At 44.6% G+C, this 19,024-nt stretch overlaps 1 protein-coding gene across 1 annotated transcript; it reads right to left on the bottom strand.

Annotated features, from left to right (window-relative positions):
• Window positions 1–1,487: 1,487 nt before the first annotated feature.
• LOC113188693 (alpha-1,3-mannosyl-glycoprotein 4-beta-N-acetylglucosaminyltransferase-like protein MGAT4E) lies at window positions 1,488–12,973 on the bottom strand. The gene is made up of 4 exons (XM_077802944.1): window positions 12,968–12,973; window positions 7,348–7,477; window positions 3,156–4,286; window positions 1,488–1,528 (listed from the first exon to the last, which is right to left on the bottom strand). The coding sequence occupies exons 1-4, from the start codon at window positions 12,971–12,973 to the stop codon at window positions 1,488–1,490; spliced, it is 1,308 nt and encodes a 435-aa protein (XP_077659070.1).
• Window positions 12,974–19,024: the final 6,051 nt, after the last annotated feature.

Here is a 19,024-nt window from a genome sequence, read left to right on the forward strand (position 1 = left end):
TCTATGATAATTTTGTTTATATATTTATTTTATATATTTATTTTTGGTACTGGGGGTTTAACTCAAGGGTACTTTACCAATGAGCCACATCCCCAGCAATTCCCCCCAACCTTTATTTATTTATTTATTTATTTATTTATTTATTTTTGAGGCAGGGTCTTGCTAAGTTAATTAGGACCTCACTAAATTGGTAAGGCTGGCTTTGAACTTTCAATCTTCCTGCCTTAGTCTCCTGAGTCAGTGGGATTACAGATGTGTAATTACCCAGGTATAAATGCCTGGCTTTTTTAAAAAAATAACTATTTTATTGAAATATAATTCACGGGCTGGGGATGTGGCTCAAGCGGTAGCGCGCTCGCCTGGCATGCGAGCAGCCCGGGTTCGACCCTCAGCACCACATACAAACAAAGATGTTGTGTCCGCCAAATACTAAAAAATAAATATTAAAATTCTCTCTCACTCTCCCTCTCTCTCTCTCACTCTCTCTTAAAAAAAAAAAAAAGAAATATAATTCACATACCATAAAATTCATTTTTTAAAGTACACAAGTCAATGTTTTTTTTTTAGCTTATTAACAGAGTTGTACAAGCATTCACAATGCTAGAACATTCTAACTACACCAAAAAGAAACCCTGTATTAATTACCAGTCATTCCCATTCCAACCTTTTTCTAGCCCCTGGGCACTAATCTGAATTATTTCTATGGATTTTTGTATTCTGAACATTTCATATAAACAAATCCTGTAGCACATGGCTTTTTGAGACTGGTTTCTTTCACCTAGCAGGATGTCTTTAAGGCTCGTACACATTGCAGCACGTATCTGTACTCCATTCCTTTTTGTTGGCAAATAATATTTTATTGTAGGATGTACCACATCTTTGTTATCTTCCATCAGCTGATAGTCCTGTGTATTGGGTTATTATGTTATGAACATTTGTGTAGAAGTCTGCATGAATGTTGGTTTTCATTTTCTTGAGTAGAAGCCTAGGAGTGAAATTGATGAATCATATTGCCACTCTGCTTAACATTTTGAGGAACTGCTAAACATTTTTCCAAAGTGCTATACCAGAAATATATGATGGTGCTCATCCTCGCCAGCACTTTTTGTGTGTATGTGGCATTGGGACTGAACCCAGAGACTCTACACTGAGCTACATCCCCAACCCTGATTTTTTATTTTGAGATAACATCTCCCTAAATTCCCCACTCTGGCCTCAAACTTGGGATCCTCCTGCCTCAGCCTCCCAAGTTGCTGGGATTACAGGTGTACATCACCAAGACCATCTTTTTTTAAAAAATTTTATTTAAAAACAAATTTTTTAGTGGTTGATGGGCTTTTATTTTTATTTTACTGTCGAGAATTGAACCTCTCACATGCTAGGTGAGCACTCTATCACTGAGCCATAACCCCAGCTCCATCACCTTGTTTTTCTTTTCTTTTTTTTTTTTTTTTGATTTTTTAAAATTTATTTTGCATTACAATTCTTCATACACCATTATACAATGATTTATCATATCTCTGATTATATATAAGGTACGTTGACACCAAATTCACTTCTTTTTTTTTTCTTTTAAAGGTTTTTTTTTTAAAGAGAGAGAGAGGGGGGGAGAGAGAGAGAATTTTAATATTTATTTTTTAATCATCGGCGGACACAATATCCTTGTTTTGTACGTGGTGCTGAGGATCGAACCCGGGCTGCACGCATGCCAGACAAGCACACTACCCCTTGAGCCACATCCCCAGCCCAAATTCACATCTTCATACATGTATTTTGTATAGTGATAAGGGTCTCCTTTCACCATCCATGCTATTCCCCTCTCCCTCCCTTTCCCACCCACCCCTATTCCCTATCTAGAGGTAATCTTCCTCCCTTGCTCTCCCTCCCAACCCCATTTTGAGTCACCCTCCTTATATCAGAAAAGACATTCGGCATTTTTTGGGGATTGGCCAACTTCACTTAGCATAATCTGCTCTAATGCCATTCATTTCCCTGCAAATGCCATGATCTTATTATTTTTTATTGCTGAGTAATATTCCATTGTGTATAAATGCCACATTTTTTTTTTTATCCATTCATCCACTGAAGGACATCTAGGTTGGCTCCATAGTTTAGCTATTGTGAATTGTGCTGCTATAAACATTGATGTGGCTGTGTCCCTGTAATATGCTGTTTTTAGGTCCTTTGGGTATAGTCTGAGAAGAGGAACAGCTGGGTCAAATGGTGGTTCCATTCCCAGTTTTCCAAGGAATCTCCATACTGCTTTCCAAATTGGCTGCATCAATTTGAAGACCCACCAGCAGTGTATGAGTGCGCCTTTTTCCCCTGCATCCTCGCCAACACTTATTGTTGTCTTCTTAATAGCTGCCACTCTAACTGGAGTGAGATGGTATCTTAGAGTAGTTTTAATTTACCTTGTTTTTCAATTATAGCCATCATGATGAGTATCAGTAGAATTTCATTTTTGTTGTTTTTTGGGGGGGCAGGTTGGAGGGAGTTTTGGTACTGGACAATGAACCTAGGGACACTCTACCTCTGAATTAGATCCCCAGCCCCCCTTTAATATTTTTTGGTTGTAAGTGATCACAATACCTTTATTTTTATGTGGTGCTGAGGATTGAACCCAGTGCCTCACACATCAGAGGTGAGTGCTCTACCACTGAGCCACAACCTTAGCACCAGATCCCCATTTCTTTTTAATCTCAATTTTGAGACAGGGTCTCCCTAAATTGCTGAGACTGGCCTCAGCTTGTGATCCTTCTGCCTCAGCCTCCTGACTAGCTGGAATTACAGGTGAGCGCCATTGCGCCAGCTCCCCAGTGACGAATGATCATGAAACACATTTTTTTTCATGTTCTTATTTGCTATCTTCTTTGGAGAACTGTCTATCCAAATCCTTTGCCTATTTTTTCAGGGTAAAGGCGGAGCACTGGGGATGAATCTAGGGGCACTCTACCCTTGAGCTACTCCCCCAGACCCCACATTTTATTTGGAGGCAGGGTCTCACTAAGTTGCTGAGGCTTGTCTGGAACTTGTGACCCCTTTCCTCATCATTCCCTTGTACCTTTCCTACGTCACTCACACAGGCCAGAAGGAAATGGCTTCATGACTTTAATTTTTTCATACTTTTAATGATGTACCGCCGTCTCTGATGAGCTTTTCCTTCTTGGCCTTTTCTTCCCAGAGGTAGATGTGCCTGATCATGAGGCCCCCATCCTGTTTGGCTTTGGCCACCAGCCTCACACAGTTCACTTGGTGTCCCATGCTTTTTGGAACTATCTCCTGAGACAGCTGCCCCTCCACCAGATGGCCCAGCACGAAAAATGAGGCACAGTACTGAGGCATCCCCTCGGGGTCGTAGCCCAGCTCCACCTGCCCCTTCCTCAGGGCATACTTTCCCTCCATGATGGAGCCTGTCATCACCTGCACTTTGGTCAAGTTCGATGGATGGTTCAAGATCACGGTCAAGTGGTCCCCTGCATTAACATCGTGCGTCCAGAAGTAGGACTCATCCAGAGTGTAGGCCTCCCAGGGGAAGTGGACATTAGAAACTGTCATATCTGTGAACACGGCAGCAGGGGGGTTGTCGGGACCAAAAGGGTCGGTTTCCCGATCGAGTGTGGCCTTTTGGTTGTCATCAAAGGTGGGGTGGGACATCCTGTAATAGAAAAGAAATGGTCTGCAGATGATTGATTTCTCCTGGACCATAAGGGTGCGGAAATGAAGGAGCAGTTTGTCAAGGGGCTTCTCCTGGTGGAAGAGGAGCAGGAAATGGGCCAGCAGTGGGAGGTCCTTGCTGTGGAAGAGTTTGCCAAGGAAACCTATGTCCGAGAACTCCAGGATCACCCACGGACTGGACTTCATGGTGGCCACCTGTGAATGGATTTGGGTGACAAAGTTGGGGGAACAAAAGACATTGTCCTCGATTAACAGGAAGTAAGTAGAGAGATTTGTGGCAAAGCTCACGAGGAAGGCATGATCCACGTTCTGCTTGGAGTACAGTTCCTCTCGACTGGCCTCATTCCGGGTGCCATTCACAGAGGGATAGACATCAGATGGAGCGTGGATCAGTAGCAACTGCCCGGCCAAGATCTGTGGACTGAAGAGTCTTGAAATTTGGGCAATGGTTTCTTTGAGCCAGAGGAGGTCAGAATCTGCCAGGTGGACCAGTACAGTGAGGTGTTTCTCCTCCTCCGGAGAGGAGGCTTGGTACAGGGAGACCAATGTGTACAAGAGGCCATTCGGAGTCCATTGTGACGCTGAGGAGAGCCCCACTGTGAGCCATGCTAAGGAGACATAAAATAGGGACAATTATCAGTGTACAAGTGGAAGTGAGGGTTGTCAAAAGAAGTGACCCAGCTATCCCTCTCCTCAATCTATACCCAGAGGACTTAAAAACAGCATACTACAGGGACACAGTCACATCAATATTTATAGCAGCACAATTCACAATAGCTAAATTGTGGAACCAACCTAGATGCCCTTCAATAGATGAATGGATTTTTAAAAAATGTGGCATTTATACACAATGGAATATTATTCAGCAATAAAAGAGAATAAAGTCATGGCATTTGCAGGTAAATGGATGGAGTTAGAGAAGATAATGCTAAGTGAAGTTAGCCAATCCCAAATAACCAAATACCAAATGTTTTTTCTGATATAAGGAGGCTGATTCATAGTGGGATAGGGAGAGGGAGCATGGGAGCAATAGAGGAACTCTATTGCTCATGAGAAAGGGGTAGGAGGGGAAAGAAGCGGGCATGGGGTCATTAATGAGGGTGAAATGTGATGGACATTATTATCCAAAGTACATGTATAAAGACACTAATTGGTGTGAATATACTTTACATACAACCAGATATAAAAAATTGAACTCTAGGGCTGGGGATGTGGCTCAAGCGGTAGCGCACTCGCCTGGCATGCCTGCGGCCTGGGTTCGATCCTCAGCACCACATACAAACAACAAAGATGTTATGTCTGCCGAAAACTAAAAAATAAATATTAAAAAGAAATCCTCTCTCTCTCCCTCTCTCTCTCTCTCTAAAAAAAATTGAGCTCTATATATGTAATAGGAATTATAATGCATTCTGCTGTTATATATAAATAATAACTAACTAACTAACTAAATAAATAAATAAATAAAGTGCAGATGGGGATGTCATTGAGGACCTTCTCTCTTCTCTATCCTATTTCTCATCTTTTCTTTCCTTTGGTAGAGGTGATGTTTATATCATGACTACTCAAAGTACGGTTCTTAGTCCAGAAATGTGGGCCTCATCTACAAGTTTATTAGACACACAGAATCTTATTTATATATTTATTTTGTAGTACAAGAGATTGAACCCAGGGGTACTCTACCACTGACCTACATTCCCAGTCTTTTTTTGTTGTTGTTGTTACTGGGGATTGCACCCAGGGGCATGCAACCACTGAGCCACATTCCCTAGCCCTTTTCTGTATTTTATTTAGAGACAGGGTCTCACTGAGTTGCTTAGGGCCTCACTAAGTTGCTGAGGCTGGATTTGAACTCAAAATTCTCCTGCCTCAGCCTCCTGAGCCTCTGGGATTACAGGCATATGTCACTGTGCCTGGCTCCCTAGTCCTTTTAATCTTTTGAGACAGGGTCTCACTGACTTGCCCAAGCAGGCATTGAACTTGCAATCCTGCCTCAGCCTCTGGAGTAGCTGGGATTACAGGCAAGCACCATCATGCCAAGCTAGACATCCAGAATCTTGCCCTTTACCTCAGAATTTGCATTTTAATAATAACACCAGGGCTGGGGCTGGGGCTCAGTGGTAGCGCACTTGCCTGGCATATGTGAGGCACTGGGTTAGATTCTCAGCACCATGTATAAATAAATAAAGGTCTATCATCAACTAAAAAAAATTTTTAAAAATATTAAAAAAAAAATAACACCAGACGACATATACACATGAGAGTACTAGGCTAGGTGATGCTAAGTCCCTAAGGGTTCCTCTGAATCATTAAACCTTAAAGTTTGAGACATATGGTTTATGTGCTCAATAAATAATAGATATTATTATAGTTATTATGATTTGTTTTGTTTTTTTTTTACCCAGTTCATCTTCTCAAAAGTCTCATTTGAAAACAGTGTATTAGAAAAAGGATTTTCTCTAGAAATCAGGAGCCCAAAGTTCTTGTCCCAGTTGTGCCACCGACTGTGGTCTTCAACAAGTCCTTTCACCTGTATGTTTAGTTCTAAATCCATAAAGCCAAGGGACTTGGACTATGTGATTCTTAGACACACACTAGCCCCCCCTCCTTTTTCATGGTACTGGGATTGAATCCAGGGACACTCTACCATTAAGCTATAACCCCATCCCTTTTTTTGCTTTTTATTTTGAGATAGTATCTTGCTAACCTGGGCAAATTGACCTTGAACTTGTGATCCTCCTGCCTCAGCCTCCTGAGTCGCAGGGATTATAGGCATGTGCCACCATGCCAGGTTAAGACCCCTTCTGATCCAAATGTTCTCTTATCCAATGATTGCACCACCTTCTTATAAATATTTTATCTTTTTCTCAACTTTTTTTCACAGTTACGTATTTTATTATTTTTCTACCTAAGCATATAGATAACCTCAACCTCAATTCATTTCTTTTTAATACTTCATACTTTTTTTTTTTTTTTTTTTGGTACTGGGATTGAACCAAGGGGTGCTTTACCACTGAGTTAGAACCCTGGCCTTTTTATTTTTCATTTTGAGATAGTCTCACTAGGTTGTTTAGAGCCTCACTAAATTGCTAAGACTAGCCTCTGGAGTTTCTGGAATTACAGCCATGCACCACTGCATAGAGCCACATAGTCATTCATTCCTAGGTTATCAGTCATAATTGCAAACTCAAATATTAAGTTCTATAAAATAAGGAGACTCATGCTCTTCATTGTTTACCTAATATGAACAGGTACACTCTTTTTTTTTTTTAAAGAGAGAGAGAGAGAGAATTTTAATATTTATTTTTTAGTTCTCGGCGGACACAACATCTTTGTTTGTATGTGGTGCTGAGGATCGAACCCGGGCCGCAAGCACGCCAGGCGAGCGAGCTACTGCTTGAGCCACATCCCCAACCCCAGGTACACTCTTGAAGATGAGAGTAAATACAGTGTAATGTTCAGTAATATTTTATGTGATTGACATATTTATTCTATATTTGTTTATCTTTTCCTTCTTCTCATACTCCTGATAGGTAAATGCCTTGGGAGTGGGGAGAGAATTGTCTGCCAGATTGAAATTCTCCTGCCTTTTCTCCTCCTCTGGCTTCCTTCCTCCCTACCTCCCCTACGTTCCTACTTCCTGGTACCATCCTTCCCCTCCTCAACACTCACTCTTTCTTCTGCGTTGGATTTTTTCCAGATATTTGAAGGTGATGGTTTGCCAGTCTTCTAGTGGTCTGGGGGTCTTACGGCTGCTACTGGTCTCCTGGGCATCGACAAAGGCAAAGCATACACCTCCTTTCTTTAAAAAAAGAAAACGTACCCCCCTTCCAGGGGTGACCCATAAGCTTTTCTAGGGAAAGTGGTGGAGTGGGCCACCTTCTCCAGCATATTTTCGGGATGTCCCAGTCATGAGTCAAAGGATCCAGGGCCCAAGCGGTTTTCATTCCCTCTTTAAAAAATACATGCAGCTTCTTTAGGGACTAATGGGCCCAGATCCATACCCCAATTCTCTTTGGAGCTCCCTGTTCTCTGGTGGAAAGGTACAGGGAAAAGGAAAGCCCAGGTGCTTTGGGGAATCTGCTTGTCCTTGTTGAGAGCCACAGTTTAGTTGGAATGACACCTGGCATTTTGCTAGAGGGAATGGTTGAAAGGTGACCCTGCTCTGGGATTAGGGTGGCTCAGGGATTAGGGCGGATCCTGCTGGGATTAGGGCGGATCCCGCTACTTTGGAGTTCCCATTTAGTTGTCCAGGGGTTCGGGGAGAATTGGCGCCTGGAGCCCGGTGGAGGGAGTGTGTTCCCGGGAAGTGTGGGTAGAGTGCCGGTGAGAGTTCGGGAATAAAGAGTTGCTGTTTGAACCTACAAGGCTTTATGGCATCTCGGTTATTTTGTGCCCAGTCAGACTGCGGCAGTCCTCACTATTCCCAAACTACACCCCCAATTCCCAAACTGAGAGCAAGGGTTGCTACTTGGCCCTTAATAGTCACCATCTTTTGGTCATCTTCAATTTCCCTAGGGATTTTCAAAATGAAGAAGAGCCACAGGATCCCCACTGAGGTTAGGAAGCATCGCCTGGTGGACCCCCACATTGTACCTGCTGCGTTGGGATGTGGGTCCTGTAACAAAAAGTCCACATGTTAAAAAAAAAAATGTCAACATGTAAAACTGGAGGACTCTTACCCTCCTGCCCATGCCTAGATCTTCCCTTCTATCCTTCCAGAAGGCTCCTGGCTTGTCTGCCCTACCCCCCAAATTCTGGCCTACCTCATGATCATCCTTAACTTCTGTCCAAATGCACTCTTTTATCTGATCTAGAAATCTACATGGAGAGAATACAGCTTTATTTGCTGCCTCATGAAGGAAGATCACGCAGGGCTTGGTGGTGCATACCTGTAATCTCAGCGATTTAGGAGGATTGCAAGTTTAAGGCCAGTCTCAGCAACTTAGTGAGACCCTGTCTCAAAATAAAAAATAAAAAGGGCTGGAGATGTGTCTCAGTGGTAGAGGGCCCTGAGTTCAATCCCCAGTATTGAAAGAAAAAATAAATACAACAGGGAAGGTGACCTGTCCTGTGATGATGTTTGCTTTGCTAACTTCACTTCATCCATTTGTTGGGAGATGATAAAGGCTTGCTGGGTCTTTACAGATGTGGCCACTGAAGCCCACCCAGGCAATGCTTTTTAAAACAAAAATAAAACTATTTATTAAAATAGCTAAAATTGAAATGTTGCTCAATCCTATGCCAAAATAGTGCTTTTCTTGCTTTAATTTTAAGAAAAAATGACACCCTTAATTAATTCCAATCTTTAATCTTCCAGATCTTGATTAAAATATGATTCTGTTTTTTTTTTTTTAAAGAGAGAGTGAGAGAGGGGGAGAGAGAGAGAGAGAGAGAATTTTTAATATTTATTTTTTAGTTCTCGGCGGACACAACATCTTTGTTGGTATGTGGTGCTGAGGATCAGAACCTGGGCCGCACGCATGCCAGGCGAGCCCGCTACCGCTTGAGCCACATCCCCAGCCCATGATTCTGTTAACTTAGAGTAAAACAATTTTTTCATGAGCCTTGGGTTATTCAGGCCACCTCAGCCTCAAAAGTACTTCTATGCTGTCCTCTTCCTCTTTAGTGTCTTTTCTGTAGTGAGAATGTGTTTCTCTGATGGCTTCTAGATTTTCAGAGGAAAAGCTTTAATATGCCTCGTCACCCACTCTCATTTCTTTCCCCAAATGCTCAATACACAAAAGAAACTGTAGTCAGTGGTTTCCATGCCCCACAGACTATGCTATTCTCTGATGTCCCCCATTTTAAGGGAAGCCTCCCTTATTTATTTTGGTAGAGGTTAACAGGTTTCTCTCTTTTAACCATGTAGTTTTTATTATAGTTATAAAATAGTACTTACAGAGTGATGAGCTATAAAAATAATACATGTAGTCGTAGGCTTTACAGAAAGCTGTTCTTACCTGAATTCCTTTAGTAAAGACTTTTTGTAGCCCAGGTGACTCAGATACAAACTTTCATGGGAAAGAACGGGACTTCTCTAGACCATAAACACATGCACAGAGAGAATAAGAAGGCTTTACAATGTCAGTTAAAGGATTTCACCCCCACAGACATAGCTGTGTCCCTTCTGTCCTGCTTGCCATGTTGACCAGTCACATGGGAGGATTGCTCTCACTTGGCCCACGGGGATCAACAGACTTCTGGAAGGTGGAGTAGAGAGAAAGAATAAGAGGAGCAGGGGTGATGAGGGTCAGTCACTGTGAGTAAAGAACAGAGGGTGAGGCTGAGCACAGCCATCTGGGGTCTCCACCGGTTTCCACCCCTGAGCTCAGCTCCCTCTGTGATGCTACTCTTGTGTCCCTGCCACCTACTCCCTAGCATCACAGGGATGCATGCTCAGGACTTACATGTGAGAAGATTATGCTTCATAATTGGGAGCTATTCATTTGCTTTCACCGTCAAGATCAGCTGCAGTAGGACTGTATCTTTTTGCGAGGAGGGGATTGAACTCAGGGGCAAGCGACCACTGAGCCACATCCCCAGCCCTATTTTGTATTTTATTTAGAGACAGGGTCTCACTGAGTTGCTTAGCACCTCACTTTTGCTGAAGCTGGCTTTGAACTCTCGATCCTCCTGCCTCTGCCTCCCAAGGCCCTGGGATTACAGACGTGCACCACCATGCCCGGATATTACTGTATCTTTCAACAGAGAAAATAGGAGAGAGACTCGCCGACGCTGCCCTCCCCATGTCCTCTGTTTCCTTGCTGCTCTGCCATATTCCCTCCTTCTCTGCCATCAGCTCCAGACATACTTGGCCTGGACTTCCACTCCCTCAACCTCAAGCTCTTTGCATTTATCCTTTCTCTTTTGGATGACCCCTTTGTCCTCTCTAGTGAACCACTCCCACCACTATGGAAAGAAGATTTATCTCCCAATGGGGGGCAGAGGAGGCAAAAAGCAAAATGCCTCCCTGAATTCATGTTCTCAAGTTCTGTCCCATGGCTCTGAAACTCTATTCGGAAAAGCCCTTGAAAGTGTTGCCTTTCTTGATTTGCCCACTTCCTTTCACCTTCTGTCTCATCCCACGCAACCTCCCTGCAGCCTTGGCATGCTGATCACTGCCTCCGCCTTGAAACATTTTTTTCTCTTCACCCACTCTTGCTGCACTGGACCTTTCTTCCCACTTTCCTTTCTGCCTCATCCTCAACCTGCCAGTGTAGAGGGGTCCCAGGGCTCTGTCCTTGGCTCTCTTCATACACATTCTCCCTGGGTGATTTTACCCAGGTGCCATATAAGTGTCTGTAGCTCAGTGGCTGTCTGTCTGTGTATATCAGGTAACTCCCAAAACTTTTTTTTTTAATTAATTGATTTATTTTAATTAGGTATATATGACAGCAGAATGCATTCTAATTCATCATACACAACTGCATCACAACTTTACTTTTCTATGGTTGTACATGATGTAGCGTCACACCATACATGCAGTCACACATGTACCTAGGGTAATGGTGTCCATCTCACTCGACCCTTTTTAATATTTTATTAGAGACAAGGTCTTGCTGAGTTGCCTAGGGCCTCGCTAAATTGCTGAGGCTGGCTTTGAACTTGTGATCCTTCTGCCTCAGCTTCCCTAGTTGCTGGGATTACAGGTGTGCACTACTGTGCCTGGCGCTCTCAACTCTTATCTCCAGCCCTGTCTCCTATTGTGACCCCCATTCTGAGCTCCAATTTGATTATTCATTTGTGTGAATAAGAGGAATAATACTAACAATAATAATAAAATAATAAACATTTGTATGAGTAAGAGGTATTTCAACATTTTTTTTTGTGTGTATAAACTTGGAATCAAAGAGGTATCTCAAGTTTAACAAAACCAAAATAGAACTATAGATTCTGCTTACTTCCTGAGTCATTGACCCAGTTTCTCTCTTTTTAGTAAACACCACCACCATGTACCTGATTACTCAGAAAAAAAAAAAAAAAGTCTAGGAGTTATCCTTAATGCCTCTCTCTTCTTAGCATCCCATATTCAATCTATTTAGACCTGTTACCATTTTCCCCAAAATTTGACCCTTTCAGCATCACCTCCTGCCTGGGCTATTGCAACCACTTTCTAATTGGTCTCTCACCTCTACCCTTGTTCTCTTGTAATCCATCCTCTACACTATGGATGGATGGTCTGAGATCTTTTAAAATTTGAAATCAGTAGGCACAGTGGCATCTAGAATATAAACCCCTGAAGCATGGGGACTTTGTTTTATTCAATGCTATAACTAGCACTTGGAATTATACTGGTCATAGTACAATCATGCTCAACAGTTCTTATCAAGTCACTGATTATTAGGAACCCTTTGATAGTAGGAAGGGATCATTTGTTCTTCAGCAAATACCACATGAGGTGTTGGGGGCATAGCAGTGCCAGGAGGCCTGGGCAGTATTAGAGAAGGGCAGTAGACGCATGATGATTAAGAGCTTGGATTCTGGACTTAGAGAGTTGGGCCAGAATCTGGTTCTGCTAAACTTCTTGTCCATGTGGCCTTGGCCACATGACTCAGCCCCTGTGAACCCCAGTTCCTCATATATCAAAAGAAGATAATAGCGATGGCCTTAAGAGTTTTTACGAAGAGGGAAAACAGATCATCCCTACAAAGATGCCTGGCACATAGCAAGCACTCAATAAATGTTAGCTCTTTTGTATGAAGAACTAGCACTTGCAACAGGAGAGGCCAGCACCACTTTCTTTCGCCTCATGTTTGAAAGGTCCATCTCCCCTTATTTCTAAACTCCAGCTAGGTTTTGCTTTTGGATTCTTCACTCTGAGAACCTTTCTGGATATTGCCATCAGATTCCCACTTCTCTGAGGGATTTGCAGGAGGGGAAAAAAAAAAAAAAACAGGGAGGGGAAAAATAAATATGAAAAAGCTCAGCTGGGCGTGGTATCACATACCTGTAATTCCAATGCTGAGGCAGGAAGATCCCAAGGTCAAGAGTCAGCTTCAGGGGCTGGGGATATAGCTCAGTTGATAGAGTGCTTGCCTGGCATGCACAAGGCCCTGGGTTTGATCTCTAGCACCCAAACAAAGTCAGCTTCAGCAACTTTGTGAGGCCCTAAGCAACTTAGCGAGACTCTGTCTTAAACAAAAAAAAAAAAAAAAAAAAAAAAGTCTAGGGATGTGGCCCAGTAGTTAAGCACACCTAGGTTCAATCCATAGTGTTCAAAAAAAAAAAAAAAAAAAAAAAAACCAAAAAACAAAAAAACCCAACCTGTGACATCTTCTAGGCTCCTCACCAACATGGTTGTTATGGGTAGGACACCTGCCACATAGTGCCAGTTGCCACTTTTAGTATGACTCTGACTTAGCTGGAAGTCAGGGTCCTCCTCAAGGCCAAGGAGCACGAATAGAACCCCTTGGGATAAGAATGGGACATGAGGCACCTTTGGTCCTGCCTCTCTCCCTGTGGCTCAGCAGGCGGTCCCTTGGCAACCATTGTCTCTGCTAAAGGACTCAAACTCATCCTCCCACTGGTGGCTGCTGGCAGGTGGAGAGGGAGTGGGTTCCACACAGAACATAGTCAAACTAAAGCCATATAGGGCCGGGGATGTGGCTCAAGCGGTAGCGCGCTCGCCTGGCATGCGTGCGGCCTGGGTTCGATCCTCAGCACCATATATATATATATATATATATATATATATATATATATATATATATATATATTTTTTTTTTGCTGTCTTTGAAAAATGTGAATAAAGATTGAACATTGAAATATTGGCATTGCTTACATGAAAGCCTAAATAATTAGCTTCTCATGAAAAACTTGGAACTTGGTGCAATCCCTTGTCTATGCAGTGATGGTCTGAGCAGTAGCTGGACATGCATTCTCACTTCTCCATAGACTCTATGTGACTGACTTCACTAGTGTATTTGTTAGGCCCCAGAAAGCACTGAGGTCTTTGTTTTTTGGTCCTGGGCCTCTAACCCAGGGATGCTTTACCACTGAGCCACATCCCCAGCCCATTTAAAAATTTTGAGACAGGTTCTCACTAAATTGCTGAGGCTGGCCTCGAATTTGTGATCCTCCTGTGTCAGCCTCCCAAGTCGCTGGGATTATAGGCATGGGCCACCACTCAGTTCTCTTATTTTGAGACAGGGTCTTGCTAAGTAGTGAAGACTGGCCTTGAACTTGTGATTTTGTCTTGGGTGCTCAAGAAACTGGAATTGTAGGCATGAACCACTGCACTTGGCAATATTTGAGTTTTATTTGTTTTGTCGTTTTGATATAGGAGATTGAAGCCAGGGGTGCTTTACCATTGAGCTATGTCCCCAGTTCTTTTTTTTTTTTTTTAATTTTTAAGTTATAGATGGGCACAATATCTTTATTTTTATTTGGTGCTGAGGATCAAACCCAGTAGCTTACATGTGCGAGGCAAGTGCTCTGCCACTGAGCCAAATCCCCAGCCCCTGTTCCCAGTTCTTTTTAATGTTTTATTTTGGGATAGAGTCTCATTAAATTGCTGAGGCTGGACTCCATTTTGTGATCCTCCTACCCCAGCCTCCTGAATCGCTGGGATTACAGCCACGTGCCGCCCACTATGCCTGGTGAGATGAGTCAGCATTTGAAGCCACTGTAGCATAGCAGGAGATAATGGATATTGACAGTTTATGGGGCAGCTGGTAGTGAACTTGAGATCAGGCCTCTATGTCCTTTTACCTTAGCTTTAGAACAGTCAGCCTGGTGTTTAGGGAAGATCAAAGGCAGGTACAAAGATGGCCATTCTAGTCCTGGCCCTGCTATTATTATCGGTTTGATTTTGACTGATCAGCCTTTCTGAATCTCAATTTCTCTGAAAGATGATGACAATAATACCACATACTTCATAAGTTCAGTCAAGTAGACTGTGAATTACTCCTGGCTGGTGGCCCTGTCTTATTCATGTTAGAATGTTATTTCCAGGTGTTCACAAATCACCCCTTCTTGCCAAGGAAGAGAAAAAGGGGAATGAGCATTTACCATTTACTGTCAGACGCTGTGCTCAGCATGATGTGGTTGAATGCAGAATTTCAAAGGGGCAAGGTAAATGGGGTGGTGCTCTCTCAAGTTTTGACATAGTGTTGCAGTCTTTTATCCTGTTAAAGTCTTTCATCCCAGATACAGAGGATTCCAAACATTCCAGCTATCCAAGGCCATTGAGCATACTGACAGGGTCCCCTCAACTCTGAGACCTGAGTTGGGGTGCTGGTGGTAGAGTTGCAGGACTAATGGGGAATGTGGGGTTCCCTCTAAGCTTCTCTCAGAAGCATGCACAATATTGCTCCTTGGGAGTTCCAAGCCTCTAAAGTGGCCCAACCGGAATGGGAAGGCACACCTGGAAACCCTGGTGTTACTCTGCCCCTCCTATAGGCAGGGTAGCCAAGGTAGCTGGCACCGTGGGAACATCCCATTTGCCAGTGCCTGACCCATACCAGGGTCTAGTCCTTTAGGTTCCACACCCAAGTAAGCCAAAATTTAGGAGGAAGGTGCAGTCATCTTGGATCTCAGTTGGGCTGAGTCAGCAGGGAAGAGATACCAGGACTGGAGAAGGTGCTGGTGGGTGTAACTCTTGGTATAGCCCTTTTCCTACCATGCAGAAGGCCCTGGGTATGATCCCCAGCAACAGAATAAAGAGAAAGGAAGAGCCAGGAATGGAGAGGGAGAGGAGATGGGAAGGAGGAAAAGGTATTTAGTTACCAGGAGCCTCCTTAAGACCTATACTCAGCTTCCTAAGGGCAGAAATGAAACCTTTACCCTGGTGTGAACTGCAGCTGGAGTTGAGGTAGAACAGGGAGCACTGAAGTCCCACAGAAGAGACCAGTGCAGCCAAAGGGAAAGGTTGAGGGTTCCAGGGAATTAAGTAGGGCAGGGGACTGGGCGGGGGAGACTGAGAGAAGACGGGATTTTCTCGTGTTCACCCACCATGTGGGCGCCCCCAATGCCCCACCTCCAATCTGCTGTGAGCTTCTTTCCAGCTCCGTGTGGGCAAGCAGATTCTTTCCCACAGTTGCCCAAAACTCTATCCTCAGCCTACTGGAGTCACAGAAACTCAAGCCCATTTCCCCTCCCTTTCAATATTGGTGAAGCGTCTATCACGTGTCTGGTTCCAGGCACAGAGAGGGACTTCAGTCCTTCCCTCTAGCGGCTTACTATCTGAGGGAAGAGGCACGTATGTGGAAGAAAAGACACTGGTGGAAGAAAAGACACTGGTGGAAGAAAAGACATAGCGAGTCACATGTGCAGCGATAAAGGGTAGGACCCAGTATTGTGGGAATCAACAAAATCAACAAGGAGACAAATCCCATAGGTTTGTGGTTTGTCCTGAGGGCATCTGACACCAAACATTCCAGAGCTTGGTGAGCTGAGAGGATGGCACGCATCCGAGATGAGCAGCTGAGATGCGCTAGCTGTGCACGGGACCCTCGGGAAACCAGGGAAGGACCAGCAGGGCTGCGGAGGGAAGGGTGTTCGGAGGCGCAGACCCGAAGTCTGGGCGGAAGGGAGGCGCGCGCGACAGCCGGAGCCCCGGGAAGTCGTCCCTGGCGGCCGCGGCGGCGGAGGAGGTGGGGAGCGGGCTCTACACGTGCGCTACGTGCTGTGCTGGCCGCCGCCCCCTCCCTGGTCGCTGGGGAGCCGGGCCTGCCCCCCACCATTCGTTGGCCGAGTCCCCGGCAGTGAGCGGAGGGCTGGGGAGGTAGAGGAAGGTCGCTCTCTCCGTTTGGAACCCAGGAGCGTGGTCTTCCCATCGCGGCGACCGGAAGAAGCTCCGGGACGCAGCAGCGGGCGGGCGAGTCTCGAGGCGAAGGCAGATCCGGGGGAGCAGGCCGGGAGTGGGACCCAGCAGGTTGGGGGCGTGAGGTCTGGGGGCTGAGAGGAGCGGAAGCAGATGACGATCCTAGCAATGTATCGCTACGATCTGAAGCCGCACAAATGGGGTAGTTTGGGGGACGGAGGCCCGGGCGGGGGTGGAGTGTTGTCCAAGAGTAAGGAGGGGGTTCCTGGAGACGTGGCACTCGGAACGGGGTTTGGTTCCGCTCGGGCCGCCCGGGCTGCAGCCCCGCTTTCCCCCGGGAACCTGGATCTGGCCCCGCCCAGGCCTTGCTCCCGGCCCTCGGGGAGCCGTAGCCCCAGCACCTCCCGGCCGGGGTTGCCCAGGTCCGGCCTCTGGGGCGTCCAGCCGGCCCCAGAAGAGACAATGCGGCCCGGGCTCCGCCCCCGGAGGCTGATGCAGCCCGGGCCGCGGCCAATCACGGCCTGTGGCTAGGCTCTTTAAAAAAAGAAGAGCCGGTCGCGGTGTGGCTGTCAGCTGGTGAGGGATCCCTCCGCCCATGTAAACACACATCATAAAGGGCAAGGGGAAGCGTCTTCTGCGGGGCGGGGGAGCTGTCGCCTTCCAGGAGAGCTCTCCCGGTCCCTAGGTTCCCCTAGCTATCCTGGCAACCGCCCCCTTCCTTAACGTCACATCGGGTGCGTGCAGAGCCAAACAGCTGCTGCCTGATCTGGGAGCTACAGTATCTCATCCTTTAGGGGCACTACCGGAAATGGAGGAAGCAGGATTGGGAGACCTTGAGAATTGGGAGCGAGAAGGAGTTCTACCATACTGCTGAAAATTGAAAAAGATTTTCTTAGGTTCATTCCTCCTGTGCCCTTCGGTTAAATAATAGTCTCTATTCACATATATCGAGATTTCTTGTCGAAGTTATACCCACCCAGCTCGTAGGATGCCAACACTAAAGGGTCAAAATTCTTACTGCTCTCCCAAGAAATAGCGCATGACAGGAAATCAATTCCAGAAATGCCCCCCAAATACAATGACTGCTCTCCCTAACACTTTATTGTGAAAAAATTTCAGCAAAGTTAAAACTGCACAAATTCCTCTATATCCACTGTCTAGATTCTACCATAATAACTTGCCATATCTGCTATCTTATACTGATTTTTTTTCCCTCTAATGGGGTTGCCAGCTGCCCCCTTTGCTTGAGGCTCTATTTCAGTGGGGAGAAGGAAAAAGCTTATCCAAAGCCCTAGAGATCTAAGAAAAGGTCTACCATCTCCAAGGACTGCTGTATACCTCTGGGAAGTTTAATGAAGAAGAGGCCTTCTTTTCTTTTCCTCCCTCCCTCCATTTTTTTAAAATCTAATTGGAGATCCTTAAGGATAAGATAAATCTGATGAAATTACTCTTGAAGAATTTGAAAGCAGGGGTAGGGCTTCAGTGATGACTCCTCAGGGCGATCATGATAAGCAGTCCTTTCATGGAGATGGCTGCTTTCTGAATAAAGGAGATCAATTCAGTGTTGAAATTCTACATTTTGAACTGTTATCACCTTTTCTGGGGCTAAACGTACTCCCCCATCCCCCAAAAGTGCTTCAAATATATTTATATCTCCAAATTAGTTACCCTTACTATGCCTCCCTTGCCTTTGCTGCAAAATGGGGATAACAGCAATACCTTCCCAGTGCCTTTTGCACGATTAACATTACATAACTAATAACTATTACCTATATGCTAATAATCCCCAGATTTATGTCTCCCCTTCAGATTTATATCTTTCAACCTGTTGGATATCTCCAGCAGTATGTACCAGAGACACCTCAAATTCAACACATCCAGAAGTGAACACATTATCTTCTTCCCTAGAATGGCTTTTTATGTATAGTATGATGAGTGAATGTCCAGGCGATGCTAGGGGGCCACTCAGACAGGTATGCCACATACTAGATTCATCCTTAATACTCATGGTTCCTTCCCTTCATCCCTAATTTTATTTCCTGCATGTGCATCTCTTCCTCCTAATCAATAGCATCACTGTCTTAATTTTAGCTCCACGATTTCAAGATTATTTCAAGAGCCTTTGTTCCTTTCAAATCCAACCTTGTCATGTGGTTGAGGATAACTCGTTTCCCTGCAACATGTCTACCTCCTAATAAATAGTTCCCATCACTTAATAGTTTTATGTATTTGGACAAATTGCTTAATATTCCTTTTTGTAACATGTAAGAAAGAATACTTAACTCATGGGGTTGTTGTGTAGACATATAAAACATTTAGAACAGTAGGATACGCAAGTACTCAAAAGTACTACCATCCTTACTGTTGTCTTCTCACATCCATGCTATTCTTCTGTTCAATCTGTTCCTTTTACCTGGAAAATGCTCTCCTATTCTCAATACTCTTTCTGCCCCTCCTGTATATATAAGTGTATACTTATATCGTGGCACAGTATACTACACGATTGAATGATCGCCTTGTGGGTCCGATCTTCTCTACCCGTCTATTAACTTCTTAAGGGCAGTAACTCTGATACATAGTAAA

This window comes from Urocitellus parryii, chromosome 9 (assembly GCF_045843805.1).
Source record: "Urocitellus parryii isolate mUroPar1 chromosome 9, mUroPar1.hap1, whole genome shotgun sequence".
NCBI lineage: Eukaryota > Metazoa > Chordata > Mammalia > Rodentia > Sciuridae > Urocitellus > Urocitellus parryii.